We start from the raw sequence: 26,074 nt of genomic DNA, 5'->3' as shown, positions 1-26,074 counted from the left end.
TCTCCCTCTGGAGACATCCAAAACCCACCTGGATGCGCTCCTGCATCACCTGCTACAGGTGCCCCTGCCTTGGCGGGGGGATTTGGACCAGACAATATCCAGAGGGTCCCTTCCGACCCTACGGATTCCGTGACTGTTTTCTAGGACGGCACGGAAGGGAGGCAGCTGGTGCTGCCCGCCGTGTGCCAGGCACCGAGCCTAAGGCCAGGCTGGGTGAGCCACCACTGCCTGAGAAAACAAAGGGTAGAGGGGAAAAGGCTCCATCCAGGAGCTCCATTCAAGGTCTCCGTGGCTGACCCGGGTAGGAAGAAGGAGCAGCGGGGGCGGCCCCGACCCGGCCCGGGACGAGCAGGCGCTCCCCCGTCCCCGGCCCGGAGGCTGTTCCCGATTTTCAGGAGCTCTCAAAACGCGGACAGAGAGTCTAGTTCAGAAAAAAAACCACATTATTTATTCCGCCCGGCGAGCGAGGTGAAGGCTCCCCCCGACTCAAGCGCGCCGAGGGGTTTAAAAAAGCCGCACCTTTCGCACAATGAAATTCCCACGGTCCCGCCTATCCGATCCACACTCCCCGCCTACTGATGCATATTTATTTGGGTGATGTAATCTTACGCAATGCCCCGAAACACACGGGGTTCTCTCCTTCGTCAAGCAACTCTTGTCGTAGAAGTTCTCTGACGACACCAGTTACGTTGACAGAAGGTGAGAAAACCCATCCTGATGTGGTGGGGCGGAGGGGGGACAGAGAATCCATCTGGAAGGCGCCGAGGCAGCCCCGGCCGGGGAGGCGGGCGGGGAGCGCTGCGGATGCAACATCCGGGTGAGGAGCGCCGGGAGGGGCCGCGGGCATCGCCCCCCGCCGCCTCCGCAGGGCCGGGACGGCCGGTTCTCCCGGAGGGATCCCCGCCCTGCCCTCCCCTCCCCCGGGATGCGGGCACGGAGCTGGGGGCGGGCAGCGGGCGGGACAGCCCGGCCGGAGACGCGGGGAGGGTGGTGGTCCCGGCCAGGTGCGACTTCACCTGCCTTTCTCTTCACTCTTGCCTTCTCCTTGCCTTCTCCTTGCCTTTTGCTTTCCACCCGCCTGCGCTTCCCATCACCTGCCTTCACCTGCCTGACTCCTGCAAGCCTTCCCTGTGCCGCAGTCCGCCTGCCATCACCTGCCTTCTCCTGCCTCCACCTGCCATCACCTGCCTTCACCTGCCATCACCTGCCTCCACCTGCCATCACCTGCCATCACCTGCCTCCACCTGCCATCACCTGCCTCCACCTGCCTCCACCTGCCTCCACCTGCCTTCACCTGCCATCACCTGCCTCCACCTGCCTGGCTCCTCCTCCCTGTGTCACAGCACAGATACCCATGTGCGGTGTTGGCCGTTCTTAGTGATGTAGCTTTAAGGGTCACTACAAAAGGGGATTTCAGAAGGAGTTCAGAGGAGCAGCAGCGGGGGTCTGCCTGCCTGTCTGCCTTTCCTGCACCACAAAAACTGGTGGTATTCCCTGTCAACGGGAAGGAGAACCCTGTGATTAGCTCTCTAGCTCAGAGGTTGGGAAATTCTGGCTGTGAGTTCTCTGCCTTCTTCGCTTTCCAGGACCAAACTTGCACGTGGCCAAGTTTTCAAACGTTTGTCCAGGATCATTGATTGTGGTGAACTATCTAGCCTGATTTTTTTGGTGGTGCCTAATATCTGTTACTCTAAGTGGAGTTAGGTGTCGAAGTGTTCCTGAAAATCTCTCTGAATCTTCAGGCATCTAAAACACTTTCTGTAATTCTGGTCTTTTAACAGATTAATTTTTGTGGCTTCTGATATGTATAGTAAGGTGGACTGTGTCCTCCTGGTACCTCAGCACCTGAGGAGAGCCTTCAGTGGGATACTCTTGAACTCTCACTGCAGCTTTGGCTCTTCTCAGGACACTACAGTTTATAAGGAATTTTCCTTTCCTATCTTAGCAGTTCCTTTTTGCCTATGAACTGCACATTGTGAATGCATCTTTTGCCACCTCACTGCTGTATTTTAATGTAACTTTGGGTAGTTTTTGTCACAATGCTTGGACACCTCTCTCAGTAGACTTGCTTAATTATTTTTGCTCTGAATGCTTTCTGGTGATTTTGCTCTCTGTCTGTTTTTCTTTCTGCTCTTCAGATTTGGCTCTTCTGTGTACATTTTTTTTAAACATGTGACTTTGTTTTGAGTACTTCCACATCCATAGATTGAATGTCTGAAGTAAATGTTGGTGCTAGTGTTGCACTTCACTGTCAGTTTCTCAGTCCCTAATGGTCTGCTGACCATTCTCAAACTCAGTTTGCAGGGCACTTGTTAAGTGCAGTAGTGATCTTCCTGCTGGTAGGATTTGAAATAACAGAATCACGGTATTGTTCAAACAGGTGATACCTGGACGCTCAATGGATAGCAGATAATCCCAGAGCCTTTTTCAGAACCTCTTAAAGAGATTCTTGAGAGTCTGGTGCTATTTTGAAAGGGAGATCAGGAAAAGATTCTTCCCCCAGAGGGTGGTTGGGCACTGAACAGGCTCCCCAGTGGGCACAGCACCAAGGCTGCCAGAGCTCCAGGAGTGTTTGGACACTCTCAGGCAAATGGTGGGATTGTTGGGCATGGTCCTGTGAAGAGCCAGGAGTTTGACTCTATGATCCTTGTGGGTCCCTTCCAACTCAGATATTCTCTGATTCCCTGGAGACATTGATCAGTCCTGCCTCACCAGAACTCTCAATGCAGTTTAAGTTCTTTGTATTAATTACAGGCCCCTTCACTGTTTTCTGCATGTCTTTGACACCAGGGACTGTTAGGCCAACTTCATGTTTCTTTTCAAGTGACACAACTACTGCCAGAGCTGGGTGAAGAATATTGCTGCCTGGACACTCTTGGCTGTTTCTGTGGTGTCAGGCTGATGATAGTTACACTGATTTGGAGGTGCCAAAATACAGTTAGGCTGGAAAGCATATTTCTGGGCCAGAGGAGCAATCGAACTGCAATCTTAAGGGCAATAACTGGCGTTCTCCAAATGTTTACAGAACTGCTGAGGCATCTAAGTATGGTGTCTATCTGAGTGGTTGGCTGGGTTCCTCCTGGCTTACTGAAAACCCAACTTCCAGGAAAGTTTGCAACACCAAATGGAAAAAAAAAGGTTGTGGTATGATGGCAACAAGCTTTTTGTGAATCTTTGAAGTTCACACCACCTTCTTTGTCCGTGTTCATTTGAGTCCATTCAGGTACACAAGGTTTGTGTCTGATGTGCCTGTGTGTGCTTTGTGATCTGCTGTTGTCTGTTTGTGCAGTGTTGGATGCTTGAATGCCCTTACAAGGAAGTTCTTTCTGCTTATGTGAAACTAATTTGATCATAATAATGAAAAAAAAATATCTTAAACCAATCTTGATACTTTTTCAGCTATGTTTTTTCTTCTGTGTTGGGCTTTTCCCCCAGTGCACTTGAGGTTTCAGGCTGCAGACTGAATTTTAAGTCATGCAGACTAAATCCACATTTAAGTGCAGTGTAAGTGGCAGATTATCTAAGTGTTTCAGGGTAACTTTCAGACATTGTATTTTATTGTATTACCCTTCATTACTTTGTTAATTTGATATTTATAATCCTAAGAATGCACCAGAAGTTCAGGGTGCAGGGGTTGTTTTTCTATTTTGGCTCTCTTATACTTCTGAAGACTTAAGATGTATGTGGAAATAACCCCTGCTTGTGTTGGTAAAAATAAATACCTTAAATTTGAGGGATGGATTTAGCTTTCCTGATAAGTCCTATTGCAACCCCAGTCTCACCTTATCCCTTTGCATCCCTTGAGCAAAGGTACCTGCTCTCCAGACCTGAGTCCAGAAGTGGTGCTGCTTTTACAGATGAGAATTAAAAGAATTCTGGATGTTCTGTCCAGTCTTTCAATGTAACCACGAAACCATTAAAAATGTAAATTCCATGATAGGGTATGCTAGAAGAAGCAGAATTACCTGTAAATTTATTTCTAAGCAATCACAGAGGACTTTCTGAGTTAAGAAAAAAGGGAATTGAGTTTTTTACTTTACATGTACAAGTGGTGATGGATATTTCTGAAGATGTTTTTAGGGATGTCATTTTCACTGAACTCTTCTGCAGTTTCCCAGCAGCTGGATGTGGCATCTGTGTCTGCCTTAACTTTGGTTGCATACATGAGGCTAATATTTCCTGTGATCACATCATTACAGACACTGCCTAGTAAACTTTCCAGTCCATTGAATCAGAGCTAGATAAATGGGGGGAATATTTTTAAAGCCATTTTGAATTCTCAGAAAGAGAAATAATTATCCTGTATACCTATATAATGCCTATATACCTATATAATGCCAGTAAGAGAAAAGCAGGTTTTGCTATTTGTCATTAAAGTGATAAAAATTTGGGGTTTGTGTATCTTTCAGAGAAGAATTGGGAAATGACTTAAGTTGTTGATTTCAGTCAGTATAAAATATCTCTTCTATTATATTTGCACAGAGTTCTGAGTTTTAGTTTTAAGAACTATAGTGCTAACTTAGTACAAATAAAAATATCTAAAGTCTCAGGCATTTTGTGGAACTCTGAGGTCTTTAAAAACCTGCACTTACTGAGACTGATATAAGGCTAAACTCTGATTTTTAGGGTTCCCACTAGCAACCCTGGTAATAGTTTTCAGCTCTTTAGCACTTTTCTTGACCAAAGAACCAAATTTGAATGTTTTAGCTAATCTTTGTGAATCTCCCTATCTGATCATAATATTCAAATATCAACTAGTTACATTTTCAGTTGCAGTGAAATGTTGGTCATGTCTTGACCAGTTGTTCAACCTTCAGATAGACTCCAGGAATATTGCCTCTCATTTTAGGGCAGCCCTTCTGGAAAAGATGGTGAATTTTTGTACATATATAAGAACTGATTTCAGGTGACTATGCAACAGAAATGGTTGGGGCTTTTTGTTTGTTTGTTTTAGGGAAAGAATAATAAATAAAAATATACATAAATAAAAATAAATAATAACATGATTATGCTAGTTTAAGGGGTGGTTCCAAATTCTGACTTTTGCTTCTATTCATCTTTCCTTTGGATTAAAAGGAATGTAGCAGATGTGTACAGGGCAAAGCAATCTGTACAGAAGGGTGGATTGCTTGTAATCCATGGAATACAGTTGGAATCTGGGACTAAGGGCTGACAGTATTTAAAACTTATCTTCTTTGGAGAGGAAGGATATAGGGTGTGCAAGCACACGTTAAGGTACAAAACATCCAAGCTCTAATTATTCCAGTAGTAACTGTAGCCTTGGACCTGTTATTAGAGCTGTTGATTTTACTCCAACAAAGGACTTAAAAAGGTGTTTAGTGTGCTGTGTTTTTTTTCTAGAAAAGCAATTCACAGTGGCATTACTATCAGTGTTTGTATATGCTGACTGGTTGTGTTTCAGTTCTTGTACCTCTTGAAGAATTGTACTCTGAATGCGAAGTATTTGCATTCTTGAGAGCTCTTGTGTGACAGCATAGCCACACCAAGGCACTGTAGTCTTCTAATCTGAATAAAAGCAGAAAAATACATAATTTGCAGTCATCTCTTTCAAGTAACAATAAATGTGAGTGAAAGCGGAGTGAAAATCGCATCTTTATTTCAGCATGAACATTACGAGCTGAAAGGCATGTCTTGTGAGGAGCAGCCCAGGACTCTGGGTTCATTCAGGCTGGAGAAAGGGAGGCTCAGGGGTGCCCTCCTTGCTCTCCACATCTTCCTGAGGCCAAAAAATGGGGAAAGGGGTGCTGGTCCCTTCTCCAGGGTGTCCAGTGACAGGATGCGTGGGAACAGCTCAGAGCCGCGTCGAGGCAGTTTTAGGCTGAACATTAGGAAGCATTTCTGTACTGAGAGGGTGGCCAGACACTGGGACAGAGAGGTGGTCAATGCCCCAGGCCTGTCAGTGCTCCAGAGGCATTTGGACAATGCCCTTCATGTGCTCTTAACTTTTGCTGAGCCCTGAAGGGCTCGGGCAGTTGGACCAGACGATTGTTGTGAGTCCCTTCTTGCTGTAATTATTCTGCTCTAGAGAAGAGATGCAGCTGTGGGGGGAGGATACTGATTAAGTATGAGCTGAAAGGGTTGACAGATACTTGCTCTAAGCTATTTCCAAGAAAATAACTGCTCTAGAAGTACTTGCTGCTGCACATGTCCTTTTGGGCAAACTGAGTGAGGGCAGAAGAGGTATGGAAGAAGGTGGGCAGGTTTTGAGATGCTTCAAGTGGCGTTACACATCTAGAATAGGTGCTTGCTTTCTGGGGAACCCTCATTAATCCCTGCTGAGTGTTTTTTATTACGTACAAGGGTGTCTCTCCGTCGGGATCACCTACTTTTAAAGTTCTGGAAACGGTTTGGTTTTTTTTTTCTCCCACACAAATACGTTCTGAGATAAGCTGACTCCATTTTAGAAATGGGTTGTGGAGTCCCCCAGAGTCAGTAGTTGTTTCCTGAGGCTCTGGTGGATTTCAGTTTTCAGTTTGCTGTTGTAGAATATGCACTTTCTGTCAGTGCTCCCAGTGTGCTTTGCTAATGTGTTTATGTATCATTAATGTCGCTGCTAATGAAGTTATGAAATGTTAAACCACAAAATGTAAATATTCTATTACTTTTATTAAATTTTATTTTTTTAACTAAAATTAAAATTTTTTTTTTTCAAACTTACAGGACCACTCATTTTATAGAGAAGCAGAAGCAGGATATGGACTGTAATTTGCATTTAACTGCCTGTGGAGATACAAGAAAGCATTAGTAGGATCATACCATCATTGAGGAAAAGCTGAGAGAATTGAGATTGTTCAGCCTGGAGAAGAGAAGGTTGGGGGTGACCTAATTGTGGCCTTCCAGCACCTGAAGGGAACCCTAAAGGAAGATGGAGAGAGACATTTCCAAGGGCCTGGAGTGACAGGACATGGGGAATGGCTTCAAACTGACAGAGAGCAGGTTTAGATTGGATATTAGGATGAAATTCTTCCCTGTGAGGGTGGGCAGGCCCTGGCACAGGTTGCCCAGAGAAGCTGTGGCTGCCCCATCCCTGGCAGTGTCCCAGGCCAGGTTGGATGGGGCTCTGAGCAACCTGGGACAGTGGAAGGTGTCCCTGCCCATGGCAGGGGGTTGGAAATGGATGATTTTTATGGTCCCTTCCAACCAAAGCCATTCTGTGATTCCATGAGTGAAGTTGTTCTAAGAGATCTTGTTTCTTAAGTTTATTTTTTTCTGGTTTTGGTGCTCATCAAGTTTTTATAATATGGTTGTAACGAAAATGTTCACAATATTAAAAACCAGATAAATTTCACTTCAGAATGTATAAATATCTCTCAATCAAATAGAAGTTCTTTTTTTTTGTAATGGAATAGAATGAATAATTTACTGTTGGGTAAATGGTTAAATATAAAGAAAATAGTTAAATATAAGTTAAAAAAAATATTTTATGTATAAGCTGAGAAAAGATTATACTATGATTTTCTTGTCAGGGTGTACCTTTTGTCTTGTTTGGTTCACCTTGTTTGGAACACCTGGATTTCAGAAAGGCAGTGCTTTTACCTCATCTTTGAAAGGCAGTTTTCATTCCTTTTCCACATTAGGTTTGCAATGGCTGTGTGAGTAGCAGTAAAAAAAGGGAAAGGATTTGATCTCTGGTGTGGTAGGAATTTGTGGCCAGTGACAGTCCCGTTATGAAAATGCCAGTCTTCTGTGTGGCAAGGAAAAACTTTCTATGCTTCACTTCTAGGGGAATTACAGACTGACTTTAGAGAAGTGTTTGCTAAGATGAGTTTAGAAAATATGCTCACCACTGACAGCTTATTTTTTGTTACGGCTTTTTCAGTGAGATGAAGACCCTGTGTCATCCAACAGGGATCAAAGAAAAGTGTAAGGACAGCTGGTACCCCTTTGAAATGTGTTTTATGCCTTCCTATTCTCCAAGCAGCAGCAATCTTTGGGTTTGGGTAATGGTGGCTACTCTTAAATCAACGGCAAGAAGTGAATATAATTCCCTGCAGTGAAGCAGGTTGCTTAACTTCACCTTGGAAGTCGTTTAACATTTAAAAAACGAACTGAACAAACCCCATTCATCTGAGAAGCAGAAACCAACCATCCCTTGTAGCAACTCATAAACAGTTTCCACTCAACATGCAAGATTATGAAAGGATTCTCTGTAACAATGTTACTAGCCTTAAAATTAGAATGGCCTAAGTAATATTTTTTTTTTTTTTTTTGGTCTCCTTCCCCCCGGGGTTTTTATTTGATTGAAGTAATTCAACATAAAATTTGAAGACTCAAAATACAAAACTCCCAAAGATTTGGAAATGGTTTTGTGATGCCAGGCTGTTGCAGATAGCTGAGGGACCACATCTGAACTTCAAATGGGGGACATAAAAACTACTTATTCATTGCTAGTCAATTCTTTTTTCTTCCAGGCCAGCAAAAAGGCAGCTTTTTATACAGTAGAAAAGAGCACTGACTGTGATTTTCTGTTAATATTTCTGAAAATCCTCTGAGATATTTTGCACCTAGAGGTTATTTAGTGGTCATTCATGTGGTAGTGAGTCCTTAACTCAGTTTGCAGTGGAAAACTTAGATTAAGGTGCAGAACTGCTAAACCAAAACTGGAGTGTTTTGAACGTTGATTCAGAAGCCCAGATTAACAATATACTTTTGAAATTGCCTTGATATCTATGTAAATATGTATAGATCTCCCTGGTAAGTAAAAATAAGTGCTCCATTCACTCTTAAGCCACTCCTGTTCTGCTTTCTGTTAGAGGTCCTATGGAATGGCTTATTTTTTAATATTTTAGAGCCAAAGAAGACAGTAAACAACTTGTATGCTGTGCTTGTTCCTAACTGTATTTCCTTTTGTTTTTGCTACAGTGAAATGTCTTGCACAGAATTGACTGTTTGGTAAATAAGAAGGTGGGTTTGAACCATGATGCCAAATGTGGGAGAGCCTTTTATTTAGAGGAATTATTTGGATGTAAAGTGGTTTCAAAGACAACAAATTGTGAGGAGAAGAACAAGAAAGAACTGTCCTTTCTTATTTTAATTACAGCTGATGTCTTCATAGAACGAGGGACACTAAAAAGTGTATGTAAAAAACATAAGTAGAAGAAGTTTGATCTGTTTGAAACCTGTCATCTAAAACCATGAAAACATTTTGTTGCTGGCAAAGCTTTCTGTACGTTCTCTATATTTTGAACTTTTGTTAGCCAGTAAATAAGTGAATGTAAGTTCATTGTGTCTCCCTAAGGTTTCTGAATAAGGTGAACAAAGGTAAAAGCTATCCAATATTCTGTGCATTGTGGCCAAAACTTGGTCTTGTAGTTCTTTACAGTTGAATTTTTTTCCTCATTAAATACTTTGCCAGAATACACTGCTAGAATTGATTTATTTTTATCTTGAGGTGGGCTCGAGAGAAATACTGGAATTGTATTATTTTGGATTTGTCTTAGTATCCATTTATATTAAATACCTATATTTTTACTTAAATGTCTTTCATTTATTGCAGAACACAGGACAGGGATGTTTGGGATTTTTTTTTAAAATTTCTGAGGAAAAGAGACCTACAGTCAACTTCTTTGTGCTAAGCTTGCTTTTCTCAAAACTTTAACAACACTTTACTATGTTACCGTTCCTGAGCTTAGTGTGTGTGTGTGTATAGAGAGAAATAAACTGGAAATCCTGTCTCTGAGGATTGGAATTTCGTGTAGTTTTAGGTGGAAAACAAAATATTTTAGCATACATTTGCCAGTCAAGCTTTTAAAAGGGCTTTCCATGGGGTGCAACTTCTGAAATAGTATGATAATGAGAAACTGAGTTTAGAAACACTTTTGTTTAATCAACTTAGCAATGATTCCTACAGAAATTTAGTATTGTGGATGGTAAAATGAGTTGTTTATCCTCCAGGATCAGGTTAATTTTTTCATTAGAAAATAAAAGACAGTTTCTGCTTTAGGATTTTTGGGAATACATTTTTTTCTAGTTATTGGGTGCTTACAGCCATATAACTTTATTGATATTGAAGGTACCTGAGATTTGATGAAGTTATCCTCATAAATGAATTCATGAACTGCCTTTAATGTTTATAAAGAGGCCTGACTTGCCCTTTGTTGGGATTGAAAGAGCAATATTGATTTAAGAATCACATTTTCTTTGAAAGAATAGGAGACAGCAATTAATGTGCTCGAGAAATTCAAAAATGTAGGCAAATTACATTTATTTTTTGGAAACTATTAAATTTAAATTGACTGGGTGCCCCAAAGACTTTGCTATACGTAGGTCCTTTTTGTTTAACTTTCTAAAAGTAAGTGCATGCTTCTCTCTTAAAAAAAAATATATATATATACATGTGCAAAAATAGAAATATATATATATATATGTTCCCCTAGTGCTATGTCCACAGTTGAACAAAGTTAGAAGTTGACTTTTGGGGGTTTGTTTTGTGCTATTTTGTTGTTTTAGTTTGGATTTGTCTGGTTTTTTGTTTGCTTTTGTTTGGTTTTTTTACTTTTTTTATTATAGAAAGTGGAAATTATGTGGTATAAATGCTTAGTATTTTCAGTGCACACTTTTAGGAGTAACCCACCTTTGTCCTGCATTTGAAAGGGGCCAAGGTAACACTGTTGGAACATGAACTTATCAATAAAAGGTTTCAAAATGTTTTTACAAGGGTAAAGACACTGACCTGCTAGATTGCCATAATGTATTCCAGAGTGTGTTTAGGAAGGATTTAGAAGGGTAATTTGTCTATTTCTTGTGATTTTTTTGTGTAGAATACAAACTAATTTCCAGGGCTTCTGATTGTCATTATTCTGAACCAGGATTTCAGAGATTGTTGATCTGGACTTGATTAATTATAGTTATTGCCTGGCTGTGCATAACAGAAATGTTTAATTCCAGTTGAATTCAAACTACTTTCTGAGGGTTTTTTGGAGGTGTATGGAGAGAAGGCTTTGTGAGGGAAGGGGGTTTTCCTCCAAAGCTCAATATGTTTGAATTGTATCAGCATCATCAGAATTCCCGCAGCAGTTTATGTACATTTTCCAAAGATGTGTTGCTCTGGAAGTACGAAGATCTTTGTGATGTAGGAAACTTAATGAGGGCCATTAGAGAAATTTAAAAATTAGTTTTGTGTGTGATTATTTTCATAATGAAGCAAAAACCAGCCTTTCTTTGTTCTGGTCACAAGAAACCAATTATGGTGAAGACTGAAGACCTCAGGAAGGACTCTATATAAAATCTTGAGTTAATGAAGTCATTGGAATTGTCTTGACAAGGTGTCTGTAGACACTGCAAAAATAGAAATCTGCTGGACAATGCCATATTTTAATACTTCTGCTGGAGTTGATAAGATATTATTTGAACTCATCTAGAAAGAAGAAGGTGGCATTTTCTAAGTAGATGATTCTTAAAGTTGTGAGAAGCTGACGAAGAACCACGGGCTAAAATTTAATAAAAGATCCTCAGTCAAGAAGTGCATTCGTTACTCTAATTACTTATGTCAATAGGTAACCCTCTGGAATTAAACCCATATTTGTCTTGTTAGAGATTTTATTTTGTTTCTTTCCCCTGGCCACAGGTCGATCTCAGTGACCAAAACGCTGGAAGCCAAAGTATACAAACCTTTCCTCTGTTCAGCTTTTAAACTGAAAATGTGTGCTAAAAGCACCACTGTGATACTGTGCAAGAGCCTTTGCTGCTGGGTGACAGTGAGGGTTACCCAGGGAATCCCCCTGTGGTCCAGGGGTTGTGGTCTGGTGGAGGGAGATTCCCACCTCAGGAAATGCTCAAAGTCGCCCTCAGCAATTATTGCTGAATCACAAGCAGAGCAGCATTTCAGATGTTGGCCTCAGGCTCACACCTGATTGTTGATGCAATAAAAGCACGTCTCTCCCAGTTTATATTCATTCCTTCCTAAGCAGAATTGTACACCATGTATTTGGTGGTTTTACATATGCACAGATTTCACAGAATGTGGTTTTCCTGGTTTTCTGAGTTAGTTTCTTCTGGGGTATCTCTGAGGAAGCGCCAGGTCTTGAATACGTTTTCCACTCAGGGCTGTGGTGGTGTTTTCTTTTTTTTTTTTTTTTTTTGTGGTTCTTCTCTCCTGTGTCTGAAGTGAATTTGAAAACTACCTTCTGTGTAGAAGCTCTCAGAGGCCATTTACCTGTTGTGAGCAGAAGTGGAACTCCTGCTTTCTTTTTTGAATGGCTGTGTCTGAGCTACGGAAGTGAAGTGGACTTGGAATCTGCACTTTATTGGGTTTCTCCTGATTTAAGCACTGTTTAAAAAAAGGCAAAACTGTTTACTGAAGAAGAGGGCCCTTGAGTTCTAAACCACAAATTTTTGTGGCATTGGTTTTGAAGATTATCTTAATGCCAGTTTTTGTGGAATTTCTGAGATTTTTTTTGGTCATATTCATTCAGTACTTTTCAGGCAAGAATATTATTTGTAATAATTATTTTTATTCTAATTTCTTTATTAAAGGCTATATACAGCTAAGGAAAAAGGTGTAATTATTAGTGTTTAATCATATGCTATGGTTCTTTGTCCTTCTAAAAAAGACTTTAAAAAGTAACAGTGGAAAGGCAGTTATAGAAGTGTTACAGATTGCCTAAGATGGTCTTGTTACATGAAACTGATACAGAGGCTTTTGCTGGTACTGTTTGCTACTTACAACACTGGTATGTGAAAGTAGAGTTAAATTTTTTCAACATTATTGATGGTTCTATGGGTGGAATATCACCTCATAGGATGTAGAATCTTACATCTTGCAGGTTCTGGATCTTTTGGTCCAAGGGATGTCTCTTGAGTAAAGGACTAAGTGGTAAAAACAAAATGTTGTTGTTGGGGTTTTTTTTGGTTGGTTGGTTTTTGATGGTTTTTTGTTTGTTTCTTTGTTTTGTTTTGTCTTTTTAATGTCAGGTTGGGTTGTGTAAGGTGTCCTGAGGTGCTTTCCAGACTAAATTTATTCTGTGGTCCCTTGAATGTTGTATTGGTTTATTTGGGCTGGGAAAGAAAATGAGTTACAAAGGGCCAGACTTTAATTTTTCTTAAAAGTACCAGAGCTTTCAGTTGAATCAATTGGAATGTAAGCAACTACTGCTGTAAAATAGGTGGATTTGCATCTGCTTTCTTTGATTTCATTAGCATGCTCTACATTTGTGTTCTAGTCTTTCTTGGGCTGTATAACCTTTGGGATATGTGTATGCTGTAATTAAAATTTTCTAATTAATGGCTTAGTAGCTGTTATAAGTTTTTAACGTGCCAAATGCTTATCCTGCCGCTGTGATTGATACAGATCAGGAGGAAGGTCTGGATCAGCTGGGTAAAAAAGCAGAAAGTTTGTACCTGTCTTAACATTTCTAAGAGGTGCTTGGAGTTTTGGTGGGAGACCCATGAGGAAAAGTGCATGTTGAGCTGGTTAGAACTTTGTGAAAGAGAAATTTATCATCTGTTCTGCTCTTTATCACAGGGGTATTGCCAGTATACACGCTTTCTAAGTCACTGCTGTTTTATTTTATTTCATTTCATTCTTGTTTTGTTTCATTTTATTTTACTTCACTTCATTTTATTGGTTTTTGGGGTGTTTTTCTTTAATCTCATACTTATCTTGGGTAGACTTTTTGGAGCCTGCAGTCTCAGCCAAAGATTTATTCTTCAAATGCTGTGGTCTCTGTCATGTCCAGTGAAGAAACAGCTAATAAGCCTCTCCCAGATTGAACACTTGGAATGAAGTATTTAATAAGGATGAACGTGGAAGTAAAAGTGATAAGTTGTCATAGGTAGGGGTTGCCCACCCAGGGGCTTTGCCAGAAATGCAAATGCAGCCCCACCCTGAGCCAGCTCCACACACACTGTTCCGACAAAACCAACAGCAGTATGCTCTGTAAGTTGTTCCTTTAAAATGTCCAAAATTCTGCATGTAGAGTTTGCTTCAGACTCAGAGTTACAGGCCAGGTGGTGCAGCATTCAGCTGATTGTACCTGGAAAAATCAGTTCTCTTGATTACCCAGACAGGTTCACATTTGATTATCAAGTTATAGATCAGGACTTGATTAATTTGAATTCTCACTAGCCAGAGGTAGACACGAATGAAGAATTCTACTTAATTCAATATTTGGTCTCTCTGTCACTTTTACCTTCTGGATATGGAGAATACTGGGATTTCTGGTTGGATGGAAGATTACAACATTCCATCTCCCCCTAACTGTTGGAACGGGAAGAGGGGCTTTTTTTTTTCCCCCAGCTTACATTTTTCTGTCTTGTTCCTGGTGAATGGCTCCTGATCTTCCTGCATATAAAAACGTGATTTTGGTGTGCCTGTTACATCTCACCATCTGTGTTAAGCTGCCAGTTGGGCTTCAGTGGCTGCATTTTGCATAGAAAAGCTTGCAGGCTTCCCAAATATGCCCAGCTATCTGAATCCAGTCATCCTGCAGCCTCACCAGCCCCCATTTAGAGGGAAGTCTTGAGCAACCTCATTTGAATGTGGGGTTGACCCTGCTTTGAGCAGGAGCTTGGGTTGGATGACCCGCTGGTCTGAATTTTGGCAAAAATTAATGTTCCATTGTACGAATATGAACTTGTTGATAAAATCAAGGCAAAATGCAGTGGCCTGCCTAGTCATTATCCATGGCAAATTTCCTCCTTTTCACAGTGTGGCTGGAGATCTTGAGTCCTTTTGGACAGAACTGTCTGAGAACTGTAATGTTTTGGAAATGACCTGGGCTGGATGACCTACTGTGCCTTTTCCAACCAGGATTTCTGACTCTGTAATTTTGAGGTTGACTTCTTGTTGCCCAATTTTACAGTTACTTAATTCCAGTATCAGGCATATTTCAAGAGACCACATTTAGTCATGGTAAGACTGTGTGGGTTGTTTTGTCTTCTTCTGTTATTTTTTAAATCCTGAAGATTGTCAGCACTTAATGTATTCTTTCCTATTCCAGTGTCACAAATAATGTTCCGAGTTTCTGAGGAAAGAAAAGTCTGATTACCTATTTTGGAATAGATGATTGATTAAAAGAACTTGCTCCCAAAATTGTTGCAGTTCTCATGTGTGATGTTAGATTATTTATTTATATCAGAAATGCATTTCCATCATGAGAATAAGGGGTAGAACTGAGAAATTATGTATTTGGTCATATTTTCAGGATTGTTAAATTTATCATGTTGAATTTAAAATAAATTATTCAAGCATTTTTTAGGTCTAAATGCACATGTACTTTTGAGGGCTCTGAAAGCATCCTATTTAAAAATAGGCCTGATCAATTTTTTTTTTTTTCAAAACAGTTCTTATAACATTGGTGTGGCCCTTTTCCCTTCTCCTTGCAGAGGGCACCCTTTTTATGCAAGAAGGTATCATAATTTTGGAAAGACATTTTCTAGTAAGAACTCCTTGCACTAACACTCTATGAAGAGAACACCTCAGCCTTTGAGTTTTTGAAGTGCCTTGCATCAGCATCCCTCAGGATTTAATCCATGCATTCTATCCTGATCTGCTGCCTGCATATTTGTGATGCATGCTATCTTTGCCAGATTCTGGTATTTTTAGATTTCAAGATTTCATTTTGGTGGAGTAGGATCTGAGCTTTGTCTTTTTAAACAGAGGTGTGTGCACGTGGATTAATGTTTGCTATTTGGGTATGTGGAAATGTATGTATAACCTAATGTATAACCTTACTGTTCAAGAATCCCTTAGCTGAGAATTCCTGTGGGATCTCTGAAGAACTGGAAACTGGAGGATTAACAGTTAGGTGTGAAAACACCATTGATACTACAGAGACCTGATTGGAACCTGCTTCTCTTTTATTCCACTTGAATGATGGGTGGAATAATTCATAAGTTAATCATGTTGTTACAGCCACGAAATGTCTGTGTTTAAAATTTGTGGAGTAAGGTAACCAGACTTATGAAAACTTTGTTTGAAATACAATAAAAAAGATGATGGATTCAATAACAGGTTGTTCTCCAGTTTTTCTTCTGCCCTACATCCTTTTTCTCTATCAGAAGTTCTGTTTTATTTATACATAGGTTCTTCCAAATTTTTCTTGTAGAGGAAATGGAAATCCTCGTTAGTATTTAACGTATGGTTCGCTTACAGGGCTTTCTGTCCTTTGCTGCCTTATATCAGTGTTGTATTTGAAAAAAAAAATCAAAGTAGTTAATCACTTCTTGGAACATGTTTTTTTCATATTTTATATTTTTTCCTTCAAAAAAATTTTTGAAGCCTCTCTATCTTAGCACACCTTTCCAGCATTGCTTTGATTCCTGTTGTACTCCTCTGAACTTGTTCCAGTTTAGGTTTTTAAAACACAGTATATATTCAGTACACTAAATGTATTTTCTCTGGTTGAGACATAACCAGTCCTGAGAGGGTGGGAATGATGTCCCTTGCACACTGTGGAGAAAATGTGCTTGGAAGGAACTTTGTGTAGAGCCTGTAAGACCTGTTGATGTGATACAGAGTGTACAGATAAAGTACCTATTTGCCTGTCTAAAGGCTCACTCTCTCCACCTGACTGCTCTGATTGCTACTTGAACGGTGTGTTTTGCAGTAATTATATAAATCACCAGTCTGGGTTGGATGGTGTTTAGTGGGAGGTGGCATGGATACACTGGCATTCTCAGCTTGTGCACTGCTGTTTCAGCAGACACCTTCTGTCTGTACAACTTCCATCACTATCATTTGTGGGTTTTTTTAAGTGCTATTTTTTTGAGTTATATATTACAATTTATAACTGAACTTTATTGGAGTGCATGAATGTTTGACCAATTCACCTTAACATTGATGGGAAAAATACCCAACTACCTCCTTTCAGCCTTGAAAAATTAACCAGCACGGAATTCAACCAACACAAAGCCAAAAATTCCTTGTAGTCCCCAGAAAGATTCTTAACTTTTATATCATATGTGAGTATTGAACAATACTTGTCTTTATTTTGACCAAATCTGTCTGCTAACAAAGTGATAGTGATGATTCTTTATAGAATCATAGAATGGATTGGGTTGGAAGTGACCTGAAAGATCATCTAGTTTCAGTTCCTTGCCATGGGCAGGGTCACCTTCCACTATCCCAGGTTGCTCAGAGCCCCATCCAACCTGGCCTGGGACACTGCCAGGGATGGGGCAGCCACAGCTTCTCTGGGCAACCTGTGCCAGGGCCTGCCCACCCTCATAGGGAAGACTTTCTCCCTGATATCCAACCTAAACCTGCTCTCTGTCAGTTTGAAGCCATTGCCCATGTCCTGTCACTCCAGGCCCTTGGAAATAGTCTCTCTCCATCTTCCTTGTGGGCTCCCTTCAGGTCCTGGAATGCCCCAATTAGGTCACCCTGGAGCCTTCAAAGTTCATCAGTGAGAACTTAGAAATTAATTTGTTAAACTTTGAGAGATGTTTGAATTGAAGTCAGTCTTGGCAGTGAATATCAGCTGTGGATGTGAACTGAAAGTGTCCCCTTCTGGCATTCTAATACGTCCATTTGGAGATTTCCTCCAGATCCTTTGAATTCTTCTGTTTCTGAGTGTGTGTTTTCTTAGTAATAAAAGTTTATCCAACCTATAGTCTCTTTTAACTGAAGTCACTTAGTTTTATAAACATTTTAACATTCTGTAAAGACCATAAAGGTTTTTTGGGTCATCCTTCATTCATGTATCAAAATTTTATATATATATATATATATATATATATATATGTATGTATATGTATAGTTAAATATATAATACCTTTCTTTGAACAGCTTTGTATATCTTGAGTTACTTTCATTAGCTGAGTAACTTAGCCTGCATTTTTGTAAAAGGAACTGCAATTTCACTATAAATATATCAAAATGCCACAGAATTCAGGGCTACAAGTCAAAAATGCTGATCAGTTTGTAAAATCTAAATCAGACCCTCCATGAAACCTAGGGAAGGACCTCTGTGGTAGCAGAAGAATTTCCAGAAATTCACCACAGTCTTTTTCCAAGTTCCAGTTTGTTCTGCTGGTGCCAGACAGCTAAGAAGAGATGGGAAAAGCAGGAAATCTTTTTGGATTTAATCACAGTGCTGATTTGGAAGAGCAACTTAACAATGGAAAATATTTTTATGTTTTAAATCATAAACACAAAATTATACAAGGTACAGGGTGGATCGTATTTGCATTAAATTGGATTGTTTTCATCATGAATGAAGATAACCCTTTCGGAATCTGGTGGTCAGAGTCCTACTTCCTGGACATTTATTTATTTATTTATTTTATATATCCAACCTAGATTATTTGCTGTTTTTAGGACCATATGTTGAGGTCCTGGGGACTTGACTGCTGCACTATAGATATAGATAGATATACAATATATCTGTACAACAGATACAGCTTTTAGAGGACCATCTTTCTCTTTTCCTATGTTAGAAAGCTTTTCCTTCCTTTTTGCTTTTAAAAGATGTTTGACAGTGGGCAGTGTTTATGTTTACCCTTGAAGACAGTCAAATTCTATCATAAAATACCCTTTTTTATTTGCGCCTAACTTGATCAATTAAAAAAAAAAGGCTTCTTAACTGAGACCTTCCATTTCTAGCACTTGCACCCTCTATGTGAAAAAGTTCTTCTGTAAGTCCCTCAGTGTTTTGTAGGACTTGTTAATTATGAAGACTTCAGGTAATGTATGGAGATGAGGGCTTGGGTGAAGGACTGAATATTCATTTCTAAATGAGTGGGGTGATGAGGTGGCGATGCAAAGCATGCAGATGAGCAAGGTAGCAGCTGGATCCAAGTGAAGGTCTTTTTTCCAACACAAATACATAAGTAATTTTGTCTCCTGACTGCTGGTGGATCATAAAATCAGCACATTTCTCTTACAAAACTGGCCACTGAAATATACCCACTTTCCTGTTGTGTGGAATATTGTTTTGCTTCACACTGCTGGGCTTTTAGGGTTTGATCAGAGGGGCTTGTGTTACCCAAGTCTGTCCTTTAAAACTAACACTAAAACTTTGGTTTTGCAAAGCTTTTATTGCTATTTTACAAGTAAGGGCAAAATAGCAACACAGTGGGTTTTTTTATTTTCCTCTTTATAAATCTACATTTCTTCTGTATTCCAGTACCAGCTGAAAGATGGACGATGATGACTTTGGAGGATTTGAGGTATGTTATTTGAATTACTTTATTTTGAAATAAGACTATTTTCAACTATTTATATGGAAATGGATTGTAAATTACTGTAAATACTTTGCAAGGTTTTTCTAATAATTTCTTCTTGTTCCTAGGCAGCAGAGAGTTATGAGTTTGGAAATGGTGAAAAGCAGACCACGTCCCCTGCTATTGCTTGGGCAGCATTTCCTACAGGTATTGATAAAATCACTATAAAAATCATTAATTATTTTGGGAAGCTGTGCTTCTCAAAGTTAAATTTTCTTCAGGAATGAAAGAGTACAGTTTATCCAGCTGAAAAGAAACAGATCTTCATTCAAAGGATATCCTTTACTTTGGTGTGTGGAAGATCTGTTGCAAATTGTGGGAAAAAACCCAAAAAGTAGGGGTTGAAAATAGGACTATGATAGAGTCTTTTACTTTCTTTGGGGAAGGGGGGATGGATGAGAATCTTCTCTTTTACTTAAGCAGTTTATAAAGTTAAAAAGTAAAATGCATAACCTTTATCTGAAGCAGAAGTAGAAACACTATGGAGCTACTTGTGTTAATTTATACAAATGCCTGTGGCCCACATGGGTTTTAAGAAAGTAAGTTCATTGATGTACAGTATCAGTGGAACTAAAAGATTGAGAAGATGTTACTGATTGGCAGTTGATTTCATTGTGGTCTAGATTTTACTGTTTTCAAATAACTTTATTATTCATCTCGTCATTTTTACTATTATTACTGCTTAAATTCAGTAGCATATTTGAATGTGCTTAATAATTTAAATCCAATATAGCTGTGCAGTGTCTGCCTCATGAAGTCTTATTTAAATCTTATAAGGTGTGTAGAATTTAAATTATTTGTACATAACAGAAGTTTTTTGTGTGGTGTAAGTGATAGAAAAGTCTTAGGGTGTTATACTAAGGTATTTTAAGTATGTCAAAATTAAAAGAAAAACTCCTGTATTCAGAATATTTATTACTGTAAAACCTCAGATGACATTTTCCATGCAAATGTTGCTGTGAATAAATTAATTTACTGCAAGAAGCCTTTTTGGCCATGTGACTTCTTATCTTTATAAGAAGCAACTTTAATCAGTGAACAGTGAGTTTATTTGGAGTCAAGTCAGGTAGTTTTATCAGAGGCAAGCTTTTGTTTCAGGGGTCGTCTTTACAAGTGAATTTTGAGCTGTCCTAAAGTGCTAATGCAATTCACCAGTATGTACATACAAGAGGTATGAATTAGGAGAGCTTGGATTGCACACAGAGCACGTGTAATTCTAGGAATGTCTAATGGATGGATATTAAACATTGCTGAAAAATGAAAGGAAGGGTTTGTAAAAAAGATGTTTGATTGATACCACGGAGAGTCGCCGCCTTTTCTTGTCTTCTGCAAGGTCATGTGTTTGGCTGAAAATTCTAAACCACAACGTTCAGAGGTGGTCACCAGTTGTTGCTGCTCATTTCCTAGGCTTTATTTTGACAACTTAAGAGGTGGGGATTTTGTTTCTTTTGTTTTTTCCCCCCTCAAGTTGCCAAGCATTCATTACTGTAACTGGAATCCCCGAAAGCTTGATTTGATTGTAGAGGATTCCAGATTATTACCTGAAAAAATGGAGTCTTCTGTGTAGTATTGGATAACCAAAATATGTGAATACCAGAAGTTCTCATTTCAGTGAGTCTCCATTATTCATATGTACCCAGTCTCAGTTTCTGTTTTTACTTTTGTGATTAATTATTTATATGTGGGCTGTGCCTGAGCTATGGTGATCCTCACTAAAGGGTGAACACTAGCATCTAAAGGAACAGTGTCATGTCAGGTTTTTCCACACGAGTTGACAGCTTTAGTAAGAAAACTGCTTGCCTGCTCAGCCAGAAATTGCCTGGTACATTATTTTAGTTGCTTTTCTAGCAGATGGAGATTGATTTAAAACTGAGATGCAGGGTATTAAATGATAACATAAGACAGAGACTTTATTGTTTGTTTAGAAACAAAAAGATTATCTGTGTCACTTCACTGCCACTTGAACTAATGGAGTAGGTAATGGTTATGAGAAGCTGCCTTTAAAAGCAGGCATTTGGAATGGGAGGGGAGTTTTTACTGATATAGTGCATAAAGGAAGCTGAAAAAGTCCCATTTCCAATTCCAAGGAAGAGTTTACTGTTAAAGGTGCAGTTGTGTCTCAGATCTGTTTTTTGGTCCTGGTTACTTAAATTGGTTCCTCTTCTGTTTGCTTTACTGTCCTGTAGACCTTTCAGCCAAGTTTCCTTTTTTTTTTTTTTTGCTGCTCTGTGATTTTTTGGTTTTGGTTTTTTGTTTGTTTTGTTTTACCAGAGTTACATTGATAATGTGAACTGCTTTTTCAAAAACAGTTGCAAATATTTTTTTGTCTTCTGCAAAGGCACACCTATAGCTAAACACATCAAAGTTTGCAGGACTTTGCTGTTAAATTAAAAATGTGTGCCAAGCTTTCTCTTCTCCTCTCTGTTTGTTCAGTCCAGGACATAAATTAATGTCCTTCATAAGAGCACTCAAGTTTCTGTTGTGCTGGGTTGATAATGCTGATCCACTGTTCAGGATTTTTATGGAATACTGGAAAATGTTCTCAGTCCAGTGTTAATTCCACTGAAGTTTTATTAGCTGGAGAGTTATTTACCTTGTTATCTTTTTCTCTCTTATAAAATATAAAACTGCTTTATCGTGTGTCTTGGTAGGTTTTTTTAACTGTGTCTTGGTTCTTTTATGTCTTCTAAGACAGTTGAGGATTTTTTTAACCAGAATTTATGAAGCCTAGGAAACTACAAGTATGGTTTTACACTTGACTTAGACTGATTAAAGCTCGTGCTGAAGCTGAAAGGTTGTGTGAATTGAAAGAAACAAAGTTGAAATGGATCCTTTTGATGGCAGTTTTCTTGTAAATCCTCTGTGTGAATTACAAGTCTAAATTTAGTGTGACTACAATTTTGGATGAGGTGCATACCATTTCATTAGCGTGGCTACACTTGTTGCACAGACTCCAGAAACAGAGTTAATTTTTGGGTGCTTCTTTGTATCGTGTTTTCTATTTCCAGTGCCTGAAGTCCATAGATCTCCTGATGTTCTTCTGGAGCACTCTGTGCCTTCTTCCTGCCTGGCTCCTCCCGACTCCTTCATTTTGTCAGGTGATAATGTGGCAGCAGCTGTTCAAACAGCCAACAGCCTGAGAAATCCAGCTGTTCTGGAAGAACAGGTAAACCCACACTTTTTGAGCTTCAGGATGGGAACTCAAGTATTAAATGGATTAGCACTTTATCTTTTCTGTGCACATTTAGGTTGAAATAGTGCTGGGCATGCAATGTAGGAAGCAACACCAGGGAGGTTCTTTCCAAAAAGTCTGTTAAACCTGTAAAGATGATACCTGTACATATATGTCATGCTTGTAGGTTTTCTTTTGACTTTAGGAGTAGAGAATTAACATTTAATCTTTACTTATTTATAATTATTTTTATTTTTACTTTATTTTAATTTATTCCCCCCTCCATTACTTTTAAAGTTGATTTTTTTAATATTTTTTTGTGTGATCTGACGTTATCCTAGTTGTGCAATCCTAATCTCTCCCTGTGGCTGCACTACTGCTGAAAAACGATCATTGTTTCTTTTTTGGGGGGTAAAAGTGTTTAGTATTTAACTAAACTATTAGATGAGCATGGGAGGGAAAAAAAATTTTGCCTTGAGATTATCAGAGGAATGCTGGATTTTTGCAGATGAGAATTAAATAGATTTACCCTCCCAGTGAATCTTTTATTGCAGTTGATTGCAGTGACGCCTATTTGAACAAGTTTATTGATTATAAACTTCCTTGTTTCAAGATATATAGTAGTACATGAATTAGAAAGTGCTTTTGCCTCACTGTGAACCAATCAATACTTTGGGCTACTTTGCAACCCTCTCTTGGTTTCTTATTTTTCAGGAAGTCTCCTCAAGTCTAAGGCCACTCCTGGTGAAAACTGAATGTCACCATTAAATCACATTTCCATTGTCTGACTATTTAAAAGCATTTCTTTAGAACTATATCAAGGACTTGTACAAAATACGTGTTTTGCTTAAACTGAGTCTTTTTTTTTTTTCCTTTGAGGAGTATCTGTATGTTTACATTTTATTTATTGTGTTTACACAGAAAGGCTGTGGCCAGTACAGCTCCAATCGTCCAGTCTTAGGAATGAATTAGTTACTGTTTTGTGTTTGTTCCCAGCCTAATGTTCAGGGGAAAGCCTATAAAAAAAAAGCAAAGAGATGTGCCCAGAGGCACATGATATCAAAGAAATTTTCTTAGAAATCCAAGAGTCGTGTTTTTTTTTTCTTGAGAGGGGGGAGTGTTTATTTTGTTTGTTTGACTGATACCAGCCACAGTAATTTTCTGTGTTGAAGGCTCTTCTTCTGCCTCTCTGACAGAGTTTGGATAAGTAAATTTATATTACTGGCAGAATGACCAAGATGCTTTCCTTTAGCCACCACAGGTCCTGGTCCTACCCTTTTTCATTTTGGCTGACAATAAATAACCTGCATCCTCTCTTTGAGCTTTGCCAGCAATTTTAACTTTTGTGTTCTCTGGAAAGAGCACTTGGGATATTCCAGAATACTAAGATGTATTTATTAGAACTAAAAGTTAATTTAGTTAGGTAATCTTACAGAAAAATAAGAAATACACTTTTTTGCTTCTGACCAAGTATTTGTGCAAATTCTGGTTGTAGGCCATTCTCTTCTTGTTCTGTTCAGCTGCTGACACACCCATGGTTCCAGGAAGTCTCTCTTTAGTGCAGGAAATAGCATGAAATAAAAAAATATATTAGCAAGTTTTAGTAAAGGGAGAAAAAGAGTTGAGAGCATGTCCTTTACTTTGGAGATCAGCTTTGCACTTCGGATTAAACAAGAAGGAAAACGGTGGGCGTAAAACTATCATAAAATATTCTTACACCTGTTCGAGGAGGATGTTGGGAGAACTTCTTTTATATTTGTATCTCCAGGGCCTCTTGAGGTTTCATGTAAAAAAGAGACTTCCCCATTTTAGGTTCCACGCTCCCGATTTTTGGTGATGCCAAACTCTAATCTTTAGTGCTCAGAAACAGAATTAGCACATCTGGCTTCTCTTTGCCAAGGAGAACTCAGAGCACAGACTGCAGGTTTTTTTATGTGTTCCTGCACAGACAAGATCTCAGCTGATTTTGTTTGTTACTTTCTTTGAATTGTTTGAGAGATAGTTATTTATCGAAAAGTCAGTACATTATCCGAGTGTATGTTTGGGATAAAAGGTGTTAGAGGGGAGTGGATTAAGTCAGATCAGTCAAACCTCTTTAATAAACACATTGAGATGTTCCTTTCACCACCCTTACGCAAATCTCAAGTGTGTATGGCTTTCAAACTGTTGAAAAAGTGGCAGCTGAATTAATTTACCTTTTCCTTGGCTGCAAAATAATCAAGTTTTTACCCGCTCCTTTTTTTTTTTTTTTTTTTTTTTTTGGGGGAAAAAAAAAAAAGCATTGGCTTTTTTAATTATACCACAAAATGTTTTAAACCTCACCTAATTTTTTTCCGTGCTTTTCTGAAAATATGGGCTTATTATCAGTGTTTCATCTGGTTTACATTGTGGATTCTGGAAACCTCTGTTTCAGTTCTTGTGCTTCTGCAGTTTACTGAAACAGCATTAATATTGTAAACATGTCCCAATTACTCCTATTTTATTAATCTATCCTCAAAATGATATGGAAAAACCTCTTATTCCCTCTCTGTGACTCCTGTTTGCAGCCTGCATTGGGTGAAAACGTGGAGTGACTAATCCAAGGAGAGTTTGTTTCCCTGTAAACCTGATGTACTGAGATTATTCACTTTCCCCCTGTGAATTAGATTCAGGCAGATATCCCAGTTGCCTCTTCAAATGTAATTGAAGACAAGACATCAGTTCCATCAGCCACTGCTTTGATTGATGCTGAGACACAGAGAACAGATGAAGCAAAGACCTGCCTTCAACAGGCTGTTGCAAACCTAGAAATCAAGCTCTGCACTGCTGAAGAAGAAAAATTAAAAATTAAAAAGGTACGAATAGTTTTTTCTAATTAGAACTGTTACCACTTGTAATTAAAATATGGGATTAAAGTATGGTTGGAGCTGGCAGGGATGTGAAATTCCTTTTTTTTTTTTTTTTTTTTTTTTTTGTAGAAATTAGCCGAATTCCAGAGAAATTGGCCCAGTTTAGAATCATGTAAAGTTTCAGGATTTTTTTTTTTTTTCCTTTGAAGACTAAAAGAAGGAAAGAAAAAAAAGAAAAAAAAAAGAGGACAAATTTTCTTAGCATGGAACCGTGTGGTTTGGTTTTGACTTTTTTGTTTCTGGGAGCTCTGGTAGCCAAATTCTTCATATTCCTTCCGACCTGAATATGATAAGAGCACCGAGCAGTGTTATGTCTGACACATCTGAGGTCACTGAGGCACGGGAGGGTGAGTTTAGTGCCTGCCATTCTTAATCCTGTTTCTTGATAGCTCTCAGGGAGTGCTGGGGGAAGGAGGAAACAGCTTGTTGGAAACGACAGTGAGGTTGAGGAACTGGAGCCAAAGATGAGGAGGAATGCAAGGGGCTGGTTTTGCTGGGAATTAAGTGTGTAGAGGACAGCTGGGAGGGAAGGATGAACACAGACTGTGAGAGGAGATAGGTTGAGAGCTAAACTCCGAATTGAAGAGACATTCCATAATCTGTTTCTACCTCTGCAGTGGAATCAAAGACTTAAAATCTCTTGAACTGTTTTTTTTTTTACGATTTTACCCCAAAGCAGAGTTGAACTGAGCAGACCTGCTCTTTGTGTCCTCCCTGTGACCCTCTCAGTTGTGCCTTTGTTTGAATAGCTGTGCAGTGACCTGGCAGGTCGTTTGTTTCTATCCTGGCTTCCTGCACGGCTTCAGGAAGCTGTTCTGGAGCAGCTGAA

General features: G+C 39.2%; 1 protein-coding gene across 3 annotated transcripts in view; it reads left to right on the top strand.

Annotated features, from left to right (window-relative positions):
* Positions 1 to 589: 589 nt before the first annotated feature.
* CCDC91 (coiled-coil domain containing 91) overlaps positions 590 to 26,074 on the top strand; it is a 92,773-nt gene continuing 67,288 nt past the window's right edge. The window contains exons 1-5 of one of the 3 annotated variants that reach the window (XM_027897834.1): positions 590 to 699; positions 19,089 to 19,131; positions 19,254 to 19,332; positions 22,194 to 22,351; positions 25,003 to 25,191. In XM_027897834.1, the coding sequence (XP_027753635.1) occupies positions 19,102 to 19,131; positions 19,254 to 19,332; positions 22,194 to 22,351; positions 25,003 to 25,191 (456 nt within the window). In that variant the 5' untranslated portion in view covers positions 590 to 699; positions 19,089 to 19,101. Of the gene's footprint in view, positions 700 to 734; positions 818 to 15,346; positions 15,370 to 19,088; positions 19,132 to 19,253; positions 19,333 to 22,193; positions 22,352 to 25,002; positions 25,192 to 26,074 lie in introns of those variants that run through there. The other 2 variants (XM_027897835.1, XM_027897836.1) reach the window with 2 other exon arrangements.

This window comes from Empidonax traillii, unplaced genomic scaffold, assembly GCF_003031625.1.
Source record: "Empidonax traillii isolate 1590-97213 ecotype Southwest subspecies unplaced genomic scaffold, ASM303162v1 scaffold562:size474401, whole genome shotgun sequence".
In the NCBI taxonomy this organism is placed as follows: Eukaryota; Metazoa; Chordata; class Aves; order Passeriformes; family Tyrannidae; genus Empidonax; species Empidonax traillii.
The sequence above is the reverse complement of the archived record's forward strand: the minus strand, read 5'-3'. Positions and strand labels throughout refer to the sequence as shown.